This window comes from Gobius niger, assembly GCF_951799975.1.
Source record: "Gobius niger genome assembly, chromosome: 2".
Taxonomy (NCBI): domain Eukaryota; kingdom Metazoa; phylum Chordata; class Actinopteri; order Gobiiformes; family Gobiidae; genus Gobius; species Gobius niger.
Genome location: NC_136853.1, coordinates 25,558,924 through 25,574,573, shown reverse-complemented (window position 1 = coordinate 25,574,573; position 15,650 = coordinate 25,558,924). Strand labels below are relative to the sequence as shown.

The 15,650-nt window shown below is 43.6% G+C and overlaps 1 protein-coding gene across 1 annotated transcript in view; it reads left to right on the top strand.

Moving 5' to 3' along the window:
• grk3 (G protein-coupled receptor kinase 3) overlaps positions 1–4,349 on the top strand; it is a 40,160-nt gene extending 35,811 nt beyond the window's left edge. Inside the window, exons 15-21 of the mRNA XM_079582875.1 lie at positions 1,622–1,722; positions 1,942–2,008; positions 2,354–2,449; positions 2,851–3,013; positions 3,087–3,223; positions 3,843–3,956; positions 4,030–4,349. Of these exons, the coding sequence (XP_079439001.1) occupies positions 1,622–1,722; positions 1,942–2,008; positions 2,354–2,449; positions 2,851–3,013; positions 3,087–3,223; positions 3,843–3,956; positions 4,030–4,191 (840 nt within the window). The 3' untranslated portion in view covers positions 4,192–4,349. The remainder of the gene's footprint in view (positions 1–1,621; positions 1,723–1,941; positions 2,009–2,353; positions 2,450–2,850; positions 3,014–3,086; positions 3,224–3,842; positions 3,957–4,029) is intronic.
• Positions 4,350–15,650: the final 11,301 nt, after the last annotated feature.

The following is a 15,650-nucleotide window of genomic DNA, read 5'->3' as shown; positions in this document are numbered from 1 at the left end:
TAAAACAAATAATATAGATATATAGATATGTTATCCTTCCCAGCTCTAGAACTGCACTTTTCTGAACTGTGATGCCTGATATTTAAATAATAATCATATGTTGTTTTATACTCAGGGGTTTTGTTATTACCTGCCTTGTGAGACTGTAAGAAAGGTGTAACCGAGCAGGAAAAAACAACAGGAAGCAAAAGCACGAGAGGGACGGCCATGTACAGCCTTAATTTAGGATTCATAGAACGCCATTTCCCACAAATGAGACTAGCAATACTCAATATATTTTTTATAAATCTTTGGTCGTAGAAATGTCTTTTTGATCCAATCAGTATTATGTTCAAGATGATTTAAGAAAGAAAATGTATGATCAGTCATGCTTATTGATTTATATCGTATTTTTAGACTATGTGGGAGAAAGTTAGACACTGTGGGGCATCACAGTCTCCTTTATGAATTAGAAACACTGAAGAATGGAGTAATGTACAATATACTGGAAAGTGTGTGTAGAACAGAATTGTGCATGTTCTACACAGTTTTTAGTTTTTAGGTTTAGTGCACACATTAAAACACTCACAAATAACTCACATCATTAACATTAGCTCAACAATAACCATTTAAAATGTATCATATGGCATCATAGCTTAAATGTATACCTATATTTGGGTATATACCGTCTATTTAGGTTTAATTTGCTTTGTCCTGCTTATTTCAACAATCTTTATATATTTATTTCTATCTTTAATATGATTGGCTGGTGAATAAAGACATATTCAAGTATTAGTGGGGCTGCTCAATATGAGGGAAAATGTTGATATTTGATAACTGTCTTTGTCTGCTGTGAAAGTAATATGAGGTTAGTAATTTTAACCTTTTCAGTGCAGAATGTACCATTAAACTTGAGCAAAAATCAAGAATACAATATCAAAAGCAAGACAAAGCTTTATGGAACTAAATTAGGAGATCATGACTGGTACTGAACCAGCATGTGAAGTTGCCATGAGGTAATTGCATTGTGTCAGGGCTGTGTAAATCTCAGCCAGATGGAAGATTGAAAATACTGTGGCTTCTGGTGATATGAATTTCATAACAATAATATATCGTACAGCTCTAATTATTGTTATTGATATTTTGTAATTCTGTAAAGGGCAACGTCTTGTGACTCCTGGAAATTCTTATTTTACATTTTTCCTGTGTCGTTTTTATTTTGTGTATTGTTTGTTACAATAAACTCCAAAATCAGCTTTGACCCAGATGTGCTGAGAACGTCCCATTAAACTTTTATCCCACCCCTGGAGTTTGGCGTAAGGTTTATGAGAACTGCTCCAACAGCCCGTCTGTTATTCTTTGTATGCAAAGAAAAATAGCATAAAACTGCTCCGTCCTGACAAAGCGAAATCTCTTTATGTCGATGTGTTTATGAACAGTTTTGTTACATAAACTTGTCAGCGGTAGAGCGCAGTGCTGAGAGCACAGTGGCAGAAGGAGGGGGTAGGACAAGACTCCGCTCGACTAAAGACATGGTCACAGATTACATAGAACAACCCACAACCTGTGCAGCCAGAGTGTCAAATATGTCATAACTTTCTTGTTCCTGATTTAACTCCGTGGCACCTCTGATTTCTTGCAGAACGTGGAGCTCCCAGACTCCTTCACTGCAGAGCTCAAAGACCTCCTGGAGGGTTTGCTGCAGAGGGACGTATCGAAGAGGCTGGGCTGCCAGGGACAAGGGTATGACAAAAGGACTTACTTTTGTCTCATGTATTTTTAACTATTTAGATAAATAGGGAAAGTAAAAATAAAGTTTTGGAATATACATACTTGTTCTCAATGATGATCTCTTAGTTGTTGTAGAAAGTCTGGTGATATTATATCCATGGTGAAAGCTGACTGTGGCAAACAGCACCACCTCCTGTTGAGAGTAACAATGACCACTCTCTTTTTACACAGAGCCACAGAAGTAAAGGAACATCTGTTTTTCAAAGGCATTGACTGGCAGCAGGTGTATCTGCAAAAGGTAACGTGCGTCACATACATTCTTAGGAAAAGGCTGATAAATTAGGATAATTTTGCGTTGGCTGTGTCCTGCTCTCAGTTTGTCTCTTTATATACTTGACTGTCAGAACTCCTTAATTCATTCTTGTCAGTGCAGCTGCTTAAAGGAATTTGTATTTAGACAATAAGCTAAAGCCAAATAGTACAATGCAAATATCTCATGACCCCGCTTATGAGAACAGTTACAGTTGCTACGGTTACCATAACACTGAATGTAAAGGTGGTGTGTATAACACTTTAATTTTCTCTGATCTGTCTTGTTTCTCTTCTTTCAAAACACATTGATGCTCCCTGGCTCCCCCTACAGTACGCTCCCCCATTAATTCCTCCCAGGGGAGAGGTAAACGCTGCTGACGCTTTTGACATAGGCTCCTTTGATGAGGAAGACACCAAGGGCATCAAGGTAAGAGCACTCACTGTTCAAGCACTCATTGTTCAAGCACCTCGGTTTACACTGAGGTTGTTGAACGATTGGATCATTTTTGATGTACCTATGCGACCTATGCAGCACATATATATATATATAATAATTATAATCTAAAAAAAATACCAAAGTAATGGCTTATGTTATTTTCTGCATCAAATGATCAAGGCAGTTCTGTGTGGATCAGAAATCCACAATTCAAACCCTACTTAAAGCTATGGCATAAAAGCCCTTTGCTTATTCTATAATTTACAAGTAATGGATTATTAGTGAGCTCAAGCTGTTGCCCGAGATAGTCTAGTTTTTACTTGAATAGATTATATAAATATTGTTATTAAGTATACTAAAAGTGTTCTTAAATCTGTTATTGTTTCATTTAGTTGCTGGACAGTGATCAGGAACTGTACAAGAACTTCCCACTGGTCATATCTGAGCGTTGGCAGCAGGAGGTTGCCGAAACTGTATATGAGGCAGTCAACTCGGACACAGACAAGATCGAGGCCCGCAAACGAGCCAAAAACAAACAACTAGGCCACGAGGAAGGCAAGTCACATGTGGAAAAAACAAAGATTTGTATTGTAGATGACATTGTTGACATTTTCTTGTACTTGTGCAGACTATGCCTTAGGAAAAGACTGTATAATGCATGGCTATATGCTTAAGTTGGGCAACCCCTTCTTAACCCAGTGGCAGCGAAGATACTTCTACCTATTTCCTAATCGTGTGGAGTGGCGAGGGGAAGGCGAATCACGAGTGAGTTTCCACATTTTTATGTGCAACGCGATGACCATTTTGATTTGATTGTCTGGTCTGTCAGTGAATACATGTTATCTGTTTGTTCGTCTTCACTTACGAAAGGAATCCTGGCTAGCACAAATAAAAAAGCTCAGAGGGGTGAGTGTTTGATTTAAGAGATGCTTCTGTGTTCCAAGCAGCTCTTAGAGCCTCACAGACTCCCAGCTTCAGTCTGTAGCATGTCCCTCTCCTTTGACCATCCCTGCTGGTAGAACAAGTATGAAGTTATGTATGTACTGTAACTAGGGTTCTATTCCCCTGTAGGAAAACCTTGGTAAGATATGAAAGTGTGCCCCGCCATGGGAACATAGCGTGGCAAACTGTCTTTGAATTCAATTTTAATAATTAACCTAACATTTTATCAGTATTGTGTGGTACAATCTCTCCTATCACACTATTGCATTGTTTACTGTATATTTATAAAGATTTAAAGTTAATCAACTAATCACAAAAGGCAAAAACAGTTGTGTCAGTCTGGCTCTGCCTCTCTAAGGAAGGTCCATATAATCCACAGAGTGTCATCTTCATAAATTTGAAACTTGCTTTTGCTTTTGCTAATCTGTTTGTTTGTTTGCAGCAAAACCTGCTGACAATGGAGCAAATAGTGACAGTGGAGGAAACGCAGATTAAAGACAAAAAATGTATCCTGCTGCGCATCAAAGGTGGAAAACAGTTTGTGCTGCAGTGTGAGGTAAAGCCATTTGGCTGTTTATGTGTTGATGAGTGTAGTAAAAAGCTGACTTCATCACGTCTTTCTTGTGTAGAGTGATCCCGAGTTTGTGCAGTGGAAAAAAGAGCTGACTGAAGCGTTCACAGAAGCCCAGAAGCTGCTGCGTCGCGCCCCCAAAGTCATCGGTAAAGGCAGAGCCGGAGTGGTGGAGCTGTCCAAACCTCCCCTCACGCACCGCAACAGCAACGGCTTGTGAACCTGCTCACTCGCGTCTATTTGCACACACTGTCTGACCAATACGCACCCCCCCCCCGACACCCAACACGCTGCACCCCCTCCCCTGTTCACTCATTAGCCCCGGGAAGTTACACCTGAACTCTGTCCATCCTATCGGGCCCGACTCGTTTGTGTGTGTGTGTGTGTGTGTGTGTGTGTGTGTATGTGCGCGCACGGACTCACACAGCACACACCCAACTTCGTGACCAAGTCGTCTGTTGTAGTGTCGCCATGGGAACTCTCGGTGGAGGAGGAGGAGAGTCGGACATCACAGTCAGAGGTCTTAGCATGTGAAGAGCCTCAAGTCAGTGTCTGTGTCAAGGACAAGCTCCCCTGGCTTCATGTTTTGCTTCATCTTGCCGCCTCTTTCCTCCCCTACCTGTTTTTAATCAGGACACTCAACTTTCGAACCAGCTTTACTGTGGACCGGCTGAAGGAAAAATCGCCCTTTTCCTCCAGAGAAAATCCAGAAAAAAAAAAAAGTATTTCTTACGTATATGTGTATTTTTGAGAGGCCTAACTTAGAAAAAAAAAAAGGCTGCTCAAGACTTTGTCCGTCTCTTCGTGTCTGTAACCATTCCTTCTCTCCACAAGTGAAGTGCGTGAAGTGCCAACGTTTGATTTGTACTTGAGACGCCCCAGACACAACGTAACTACTGACAGATTTCGCTCTCGAATCCGCCCCGGGAGAAAAAGCGGGGCCGATGCGGTTGAGGCCCGATCATTCCATTGCCAGGAAGTGTGCGGACTACAGACTCTTTTCTGATTGGCTTTCGGAGAGCCAGTTACTATAGAGACTGCCGTGCCATTGGTTGACAAGCAGCGGCTGGTTACTATGGGAACCCTGTGTCCCGACTGGTAACCAAGGACAACAGTGGGGGGAGAAAAAAAGAAAAAAAAAAAAAATCAAGATGGCAGGCGAAACAGGGAGCGACGACTGTATATAAGTAACCCTTTCTCTGTGCATCTCCAGTGTTTTAGTCTATGCTACGATGTGTTTGCATTATCAAGGACTTCTCTGTCTGCCTGTCGTGAGTCGTCCGTGTGTTCGGTTTTTTCGGGATAACAAAAACGGGGGTGGGTTGCGCGGGGGGGGGGGGGCGGGGGGTCAACAAGAGGAGCTTTCAAATTTCAAAAATCGCGGCGTACAAACCTTTTTCGGGCAGTGTCGGTAAAACTAGGCTGAGTGAGAACTTTCTTTTATGGGCTTAAATGTGCTATGTGAGAGGTGTGTGTGTGTGTGTGTGTATGAACTGTATAGAAATCAGTCATCGATTTAGAGAAACAAACCCACCTCTGATTTTAGTGTGAATATGAAGATCACCATCCGAAGCTTATAAATATTCCACTCTTAGATTCATTTAACACATGATTTTAGGGGCATTTGTGGTGACTTTAATATGAAGGTTTGTCATGTTTTTAGTTTTTGCACTTTTTTTTTTTTTTTTTTTTTCCAACCTGCCTCGAGACATCAGTTGTAAAGTCCTGCATTTCCACGGATATCACTCGAAAATCCCCTGAAAATAAGTTTCTTATATTGGTCAAGAGCTGCCTGTAGACCAAAATGTTTTTATCTTAATCTGTAAATAGGTTATGTGGGTCCAAGGGGTATCTTAATTTTACATATTTTCACACAGACAAACAATATCTTTGATTATTTTATCAGTTTCGCCCTTCAAGCTGATACATTGTCTCATATCACAAGTTACCTCGCTATTCCCACAATCCAATGTTTTTGTGGTTTTTACTGTACAATACCTGTAAGTAGTCACCATTTGTAATAGTGTGAAATTTTTACTTTGGGAGCAAGTGCTTGAATAGACAGGAGTGGTTAATGAAGTAGAGTGAGGTGTACTTTATTGATACCAGTAGGGAAATGTTTGTCCTCTGCATTCCACCCATCCTTCGATGCTGCTGGGGAAACCTGAGCAGTGGGCAGCCGCATTGGCGCCCGGTGACCCATCTCCAGGCCAATAGTCGAATCATCTGGCTGGAGGATTAACCTATTGTACATGTTTCTACTGGTAGGAAAGAACCGCAGCACCTGGAGGAAACCTACGCAGACACGGGGAGAACGTGCAAACTCCAAACAGAAAGGCCACATCTGGCCCGGGATCGAACCCGGAACCTCTAAGTCGTGAAGCTCGAGTGCTAACTGCTGCGCCACAGTGCCACCCATATATTGGTCAACAGTATTCATTTTCGGGGCCACTTGAGTCAATCAAATGTGTTACTTGAAATTGATATTAATCAGAGTGAAAAGTAAATATTTTTTTTTATATATAACTTTATATAGCTTTTTCATTAAATTTCCTTCAAGGTAACAATGGCAGTTGTCTCTAGGGTTGGAGTTTTACATATTTTTGTTGCAACTTAACGACAGTCAAGTTTTGAGGGAAATGACAGAAGAATAAAATGTGTTGGGTAAATCACTCTATTCAGGGCTTGTGTTTATGCAGTACTGTGTAATTGTGAAGTCCATGCATTTCCAGAACTGTTAAACATATAGTTGGAAATTGGTTGATTCGGGTGCATTTTTGATCAATCTGAAGATTGTCTTTTTCATTTTGTAGCCTTTATCGTTCAGGGGGAGAGTTATTGTCTTGAAGAATAATGTGCCACCTTTCAAGGTTTATAAACCAAAATGGTTTTATCTGTTTTTTCTTTGAAATTCAAGTTGTCGCACCTTTTAGCCCACTGTGTTTCTTAATAATTGTTAAATGTGCCAAAAAACTGTTGAAGATCGACGAGAGCCAGTGGGAGTCACGCGGCTCCTCTCTCTGGACTCTGTGGACTTGCTGGGTCAGCAGCATAGTGTAACTCTGGTTCAGAGCGGCAGTGCAAGGGTATGAAGCTGTGACCGAGTGTGTTTTTTAGAACTGACGCTGAAGTGTGCGGTTCTGCCATGAAACTTTCTCCCCTGTTCACCTCCTGCAGACTCTCACAGTATGTGTCCTGAGTGCAAGTGTGCGCTTCATTACTGCGTCTGTTCACAAATCTGCTCCGACACGGCTCAACACAAGACCATTTAAAGGGTTTGGCATATAGGAAAAATTAAAGGTATATAAATATATGTGTATAATATGAAATGACAAATTTCTCTAGGTTTATTTAAAATTAATGTAGAAAAGAAATTGCTGCGAGGAAGTTTGGGGTTTTGATGTATTTGTTTGTTGTAATGAGTTCAGCTCAAACCTTGCACATAAAGACTTAAGATATTGTACCTGGAGTAACAGATAAATATTTTGGTTCACAGGACTCTTTCATATTTATTGTGTGTGGAGACTATGGTGGTAGATCCTCCGGTTTATACCCAACAAAATCCCTTTTTCAATGTTATAAAACCACATACTACTGGCTTTAGTTTGCCATTCAGGTTATGATGATGTTGAAATATAATTGATATAATTCAACAATTAAATTTGTTTTATTTCAATGAACTTGCTCTTTTGGTTTTGAAGGCTGGTAAGTTGCGTGTTGGACTGCTTGTGCAAACAGTTCATGAATAAAAATCTTTTTTTTCCCCCGTGTTGCCTGACTGACTAACTCTTTGTGTCTTTCCAACCCTGTTATAAAGTGACCACACATTCATGACAGTGTTATACTGCCTCATGTAAAAGGTCTTAAAATAATTCTCACTCACTTTTATTGCTCCATATTGAGATGAGCTCGTTAGTATTAATACACATTAGTAATCTGTTTAAGGTTAGGATTAGGGTAGGCCATGAATTAGCCTATTATTCATTATTATGTTAATAGATAATAGTATAAGAAGCTTATTGATATCTACACAAGCATATTCATGGCCAATGAATTACTAATGCTTAATAATACCTTATTAATACTTAACGAGAACACCTTAAAGCATGACCAAATATTTGTGTTCCTCTCCATGGACCACGTTATTAGTAGCCAGGAGTCTCTGACTGCATGCTTGTGACCTCACAGGAATAGTCTTCATCAAAGATATTACACTACTGTATCAACGCAACAACACATTCACTGTCCTGAACATGTGTCTTTGGACATAACATGAAATGAAAAAGATTCCATCACTTAAAATACGCACACAAATGAGTCAAAGCTGTGAAAATGTTAAGTGTTCATCCCAAAGTTATCCTCTTGTCTAAATTGTATCTCCGCCCCCTCACACTTCAGTCTCCACCCCCTCAGCTGTAGCTGTCTGTCACTCTGGACAGCTGACAGACCTGCAGGTCCCACCAGGAGCTGTGAACTGTGTCTTTGTAACTTTTTAACCTGTTTGGAATCAGACAGGCAGAGCAAGACAGCATTTATACTCTACTCAATTTATGAGTAAAAAACTTTTCAATGTGCAGTATCTTTGCTGAAGTAGTTCTCTAAGTAGGACACAGTCCCCTGCCCTACCCCCTGCCCACTGGTATATTTATAGAGGCGTCCTCAATCAGGCCGGTCCTATGCCTGTGTGTTTGTGTGAGGGGGAGATTGGCCCATGCACCCGAGTGTCTATTTCTGACACGATTGCATGTATGCCCCTCACAGTCCGTGCTGCCGTGTGTCTGTGCTGGTGTCTGTGAGACAGAAGGCCTCCTTTGGCCCAAGGATTTCCTCAAACAAATCTGGATATACTCAGTGTTTTGGATCTTGAAAGGTATGTGGTTGAATGTTGTGTTGGTGTTGTTTGTCTCTTCTATCCAGGCGCATTACAAGGAGATTCTTTGGGTTATATATATAATGGTGATATGAGCTCAGGCCCACACTCTGTGCTAGTGTATGAATTGACAATGACTCTGCTACAGAGGCGACCATGGACAAGTTAATGTAGATGTTTAGTTCACTATTTCACAGAAGACATTATCTGTTGTTGGAGCTGCTGTATTGTATAGGAAGAGGAAATTGGGGTCAATAAGATTAATACTATCTGTGGTCACCACAGCCTTCGGGGCAGTGACTCAAACAAATCTGATATGTTTTTTTTACAAGATGCTCCCTGATGAAATCATCTCTGTTTGGAAGCAGCATGAATGGTAAACTGGGGAAACATGAGCCACAGTCACAGAGGAATCAGTCTGTGAAAGTTGTGGCTGAACTGTGTGTAGGGTTGCAGTTGCTCAGACAAGTCAAAATAGATCATAAAACCTACGGGTCAAACCTCTTGAAAAAGAAAGAACACAAGTATATAGATAGGTATGACACATATCACACATCATCTTTACAAATACAGCACATTTAGTAGCAACTTAGACTCACTCGAGGGCTGGACGATATGGTATTTTCAATTTTACTTTATTCTTTGATATTACATTAAAAAAAAACAATTACAGTGACAAGATAGACCTTTTATATAAACCTCAGATCAAACAAAAACAAACGCTTTCCACTCCAGCATCTCAGTAACTTTAAAAACAAATCTTCCAGACGATTTTTTTAGATTGACCAAAGCTGACATAGCAAATTCTATTAATTCTCCGATTTATTGCTCTGCCCTAAATCATAGTATGACGCTATATAATACTGTATTAGTAGAAACAGTTTCTCTCCCATTATTTTTCACCTTGCCATTACTTCAGCATCAGTCGACTATTAGGTCTTATTAACATTTCTACCATCACTCTTTTCACTGAAGTATTACCTTGTTTCAAAATAGTGATACTTCTTATTTAGCAGTAGCAATGACACTGACTTTTAACAAATAATGCCAAATGATAGTGAAATTATATTATACTATTGTGTAAAATGTGTTCCCCCAGTGTGTCAGACCATGTAACTAAAAGACAAAACATCAGACTTCACCGTAGTTTACATAAGTTATACTTATTTAACATTGACAAGAAGGTTTAGTTTCGCTATGGCTCAATTTCCTCTGTGCATAACTTCAAATCATAACAAAGCCACCCAAGAAGTGACTTCCTGTTGCGATCCAGCACACCAAAATAAAAGCATCATCTTATTCATCAGTTCAACTTTCTTTCTGCCTAACTATTAACAGACAAAACACTTAAAATGTCCATCCATCCATCCATTTTCTTCCACTTTATCCGGGGCCGGGTCGCGGGGGCAGCAGTCTCAGCAGAGATGCCCAAACTTCCCGATCCACGCACACCTCGACCAGCTGTTCTGGGGGGACCCCGAGGCGACACCAGGCCAGCTCGGAGACATAGTCCCACCAGCGTGTCCTGGGCCTTCCACAAGGCCTTGTCCCACTAGGACAGGCCTGGAGCACCTCCCGCAGGAGGCGACCAGGAGGCATCCGGAACAGATGCCCGAGCCACCTCAGCTGCTCCTTTTGACGCGAAGGAGCAGCAACTCTACTCCGAGCTCCTCCCGGGTAACTGAGCTCCTCACCTGATCTCGAAGGGTGTGCCCAGCCACCCTGCGAAGGAAACTCATTTCGGCCGCTTGTATTCGCGATCTTGACCTTTCGGTCACTACCCAAATCTCATGACCATAGGTGAGGGTGGGAACGTAGATTTATCAGTAAATCGAGAGCTTTGCCCCGACTCAGCTCCCTCTTCACCACGACAGACCGATACAGCGACCGCATCACTGCTGACGCCGCACCGATCCATCTGTCGATCTCACCCTCCATCCGTCCCTCACTCGTGAACAAGACCCCGAGAACTCCTCCACTTGAGGTAAGGACTCCCCACCGACCTGTAGTGGGGAAACCACCTTTTTCCGGTGGAGAACCATGGTCTCAGATTTGGAGGTGCTGATTCTCATCCCGGCCGCTACACACTTGGCTGCAAACCGCCCCAGAGGAGCTGAAGGTCCTGATTTGTTGAAGCCATCAGAACAACATCGTCCGCAAACAGCAGAGAGAGATCCTGAGGCTCCCAAACCGGACACCCTCCGGCCCCTGGCTGCGCCAAGAAATTCTGTCCATAAAGGTGAAGAACAGAACCGGTGACAAAGGGCAGCCCTGGCAGAGACCAACACGCACCGGGAACAGGTCTGACTTACTGCCAGCAATGTGAACCAAGCTCCTGCTGCGGTCATACAGGGAACGGACAGCCCTTAGCAGAGGGCCCCGGACCCCATACTCCCGGAGCACCCCCCACAGGGCACCACGAGGGACGCGGTCGAATGCTTTCTCCAGATCCACAAAACACATGTGGACTGGTTGGTCGAACTCCCATGAACCCTCGAGCACCCGACGGAGGGTATAGAGCTGGTCGAGTGTGCCACGACCAGGACGAAAACCGCATTGTTCCTCCTGGATTCAAGGTTCGACCATCGGCCGGATCCTCCTCTCCAGCACCCTGGAGTAGACCTTACTGGGGAGGCTGAGGAGTGTGATCCCTCTGTAATTGGAACACACCCTCCAATCCCCCTTCTTAAAGAGAGGGACCACCACCCCGGTTTGCCAGTCCAGGGGCACTGTCTCCGACCGCCACGCGATGTTGCAGAGACGTGTCAGCCACGACAGTCCTACAACATCCAGAGACTTAAGGTACTCAGGGTGAATCTCATCCACCCCCGGAGCCTTGCCACCGAGGACCTTTCTCACCACCTCGGTGACTTCAGCCTGGGTGATGGGCGTGCTACCTCTGAGTCCCCAGCCTCTGCTTCCTCATTGGAAGACGTGACGACGGGATTGAGGAGGTCCTCGAAGTACTCCTTCCACCGCCCGACAACATCCCCAGTCGAGGTCAGCAGCTCCCCACCCGCACTGTACACAGTGTTGGTGAAGCACTGCTTCCCCCTCCTGAGGCGCCGGATGGTTTGCCAGAATCTCTTCGAGGCCGACCGATAGTCCTCCTCCATGGCTTCTCCGAACTCCTCCCAGACCCGTGTTTTTGCCTCCGTGACCTCACGAGCTGCAGCACGCTTAGCCTGCCGGTACCTCTCAGCTGCCTCCGGAGTCCCATGAGCCAACAAGGCCAAGTAGGACTCCTTCTTCAGCTTGACGGCATCCCTTACTTCCAGGCGCCACCACCGGGTTCGGAGATTTCCGCCGTGACAGGCACCAGAGACCTCACGGCTACAACTGCGAGCAGCCGCAGTGACAATGGAGGAGGAGAACATGGTCCACTCGGACTCCATGTCCCCAGCCTCCCTCGGAATCTGGGTGAAGCTCTTCCGGAGGTGGGAGTTGAAGACCCCACTGACAGAGGGATCTGACAGATGTTCCCAACAGACCCTCACAACACACTTGGGCCTGCCAGGTCTGACCAGCTTCCTCCCCTGCCAGCGGATCCAGCTCACCACCAGGTGGTGATCAGTTGACAGCTCAGCCCCTCTCTTCACCCGAGTGTCCGAGACACGCGGCCGGAGATCAGATGACACAACTACAAAGTCGATCATCGACTTTGTCCTGGTGCGACGTGCACTTATGGACACCCTTGTGCTCGAACATGGTGTTCGTTATGGACAAACTGCGACTAGCACATAAGTCCAATAACAAAACACCACTCGGGTTCAGATCGGGGAGGCCGTTCTTCCCAATCACTCCCGTCCAGATCTCACTGTCGTTATCCACGTGGGCGTTGAAGTCCCCCAGTAGAACAATGGAGTCCCCAGTCGGGGCACTATCTAGTACCCCTCCCAGGGACTCCAAGAAGGCCGGGTATAGTGCATCGATGTTGGGCCCGTAGGCCGAAACAACGGTGAGAGACCTGTCCCCAACCCGAAGGCGTAGGGACGCGACCCTCTCATTCATGGGGCTATGAGCAAACCCACCCCAGCCCGCCATCTCTCTCCGCCAGCAACTCCAGAAAAATGGAGAGTCCAGCCTCTCTCCAGGAGTTGGGATCCGGAACCCAAGCTGTGCGTGCAGGTGGTGAGTCCGCAGGAGGGCGGGCCCACGTCGTCCCTTCGGGCTTTGCCCGGCCGGGCCCCGTGGGCAGAGGCCAGTCTCGGTCCTTGTTGTTGTACTGTCCATAGAAGTCTTTTGAACTGCTCTTCGTCTGACCCGTCACCTCGGACCTGTTTGCCATGGGAGACCCTACCAGGGGCATAAAGCCCCAGACAACATAGCTCCTTGGATCATTCGGGCACTCAAACAACTCCACCACGTTAAGGTAGCAGCTCACGGGGTTGCATTTAAAATATGTGTATTTAATTATGTTGTAAGTACCTGTTGAACTATTCAATGACTCATTGAATAGTGCATTAGTGATTCATTCAATTCAAAGCTGTGTGCTTTTATTTTGGCGTGCTGGTTCGAAACAGGAAGTCACTTCTTGGGCGGCGGTTAGTTATGAGTCCATTTCCTCTTAACTTAAAATATTTACATAAAATGGTAAAAACAGATCCGAGCTCACAATCACCTACACGGGGTTTTAGTGGCAATGGACGAATGGCTCAAAAGGAAACGGTAAAGAAATGATAATCTTTATGTTGGGCATAACAGCTGTTTGTGTTTGCCTCACCTCGTGTCTTTTCCTTTTCACTCCAGGCGCACTTTGTACCAGTTATTCTCTGAGCACACACACCTCCACGCCACGCTGACTGCACACCTGGCTGACACACTCCCACTGTGAACACCCCTCACTTACAGCAGACACCATGGCTCTGTCATCGAGGCTCAAGCTGTGGGAGCAGAAGGGAGGTGCTTGGTTGCAGCATGTTGAGTTAACAGCATGGACTTTATATAGTGTGTGTGTGTGTGTGTGTAGTAGTTGTTATTCCCTGCATGAGTTCACGTATGGTGACTAACGCGACTTCTGCAGTACGCCAGCCTGAAAATGCCCACATGGCAACCTGCACTGGGGCTTTTTACCTCTGGTTGCCCCTATTCCCCTTCCCAAGAGTCATATTTTGCAGGTGCAACCACCCTTTACTGTGAGAACACCAGTGTTGGGGTAACATATAACAAAAGTAACAAGTTAATTTTTTCAGTAACTAAGGCAGTGTTTTTCAACCACTGTGCCGTGATATTGTTTGGTGTGCCTTGGGAAATTATCCAATTTCAACCTAGGTGTTTTTTTTTTTAAAACAAATTCATTATTATCCACCAATAATGTAGCGCTTTCGAGTGTCTGTGCTGTCTAGTGATCAGCAGAGACCATGTAAAAATCTTCCATATCAGTAAGTGGCTGCAGGGAGCTAATTTCTTTGAGACAAGAGAATTAGTGATGCATGGATGCGACAGGTGGCGGTGACAGTGGCATTGTGGCTAGTGAGACTATACATGCGTTACCAATGACATCACGCATAGTCTCAATGGCCATTTTGAATACCGAAGTAGAATTATGCAGTACTACAACATGTAACAATATCACTACTCAGGATGAAAATGAAAGACAACTGATTGACAGTGACACTGTTGTGTACTCGTAATCATTGCTCAAGAAGATAACAGAATAAACACAGCCCCAGAGACTCACGTTTATGTGATTTAACCAGAAAATGCAGCACAGACGTAGCAGCTCTGTCTCCTCCTCAGACTAAATTAACACATCAAAGAGGAAACAGAAAACCTTTCGCTGTGATTTTTACAGTTTGTCATGTCAACAGAGTCTGAGTCAGTGTGTAAGCTGCTCAAGATGTTAGCATGCTACCGGTTAGCAATGTCATCAATCAACTCTCAATGGCTTCAACACGATCAACACACGTGTGGCTCACATCTATGAACACTGAGGAAATACTACTAACAGCTCAGCTCTGACCTCTGTCACATGTTGTATCCAAGGCTAGATGTTTGTAGTTCAGTGCATTCTCATGGAGAGGTCAGAGCTGAGCTGTTTAAGCTAAATGCTAACTGGTAGCATGCTAACACCTTGAGCAGCTTAAACACTGACTCATTGGTTTCTTCACATAAACGTGCGTCTCTGGGGCCGTGTTTTTGCTGTTATCTTCTTAAGCGATGATTAGGAGTAAATAAAAATGCCACAGTTGTCTTTAATAGAGTAGAGATATTGGTACATGTTGTAGCACTACATAATGCTACTTCGGTATTCAAAATGGCCGCCACAACAACAAAAGTCACATGATTGAAAAGCGTGTATACGGCGTTCCTATTCAAGGCACTTTGATGAGAACGAGTTTAAAATGATAACATTTTCTGCTGGTGGTGTGCCTTGTGATTTTTTCAATGAAAAAAAATGTGCCTTGGCTCAAAAAAGGTTGAAAAACACTGAATTAAAGAATATAACATATTACTTATACAAAATACTGAAATATATTACTCATTACAATTCAAGTAACTTGAGTTACAAGTGCATTTAAATGTATGAATGAAATAAAGCCAAACTCCCCCCAAATAACGGACACTGGTGTATGAGATCTGCTGTTGTGTGTAGCTAATGTTGGGAGAAAGAGACGGAAAAGTAAATCTTTGACTCCAGTTTTGCTCAGTGACATTATTACTATTTTCGGTTTATATTTTGCCAAAAGTAACTCAAAAGTAACTCAAAGTAGTGTAACTCCGCTACATTTTTGAAACAGTAATACTGAACGCAAACATTGTATTTTTATAGCTGTAACTACTAATACAGAATATATTACAGTTTTAAA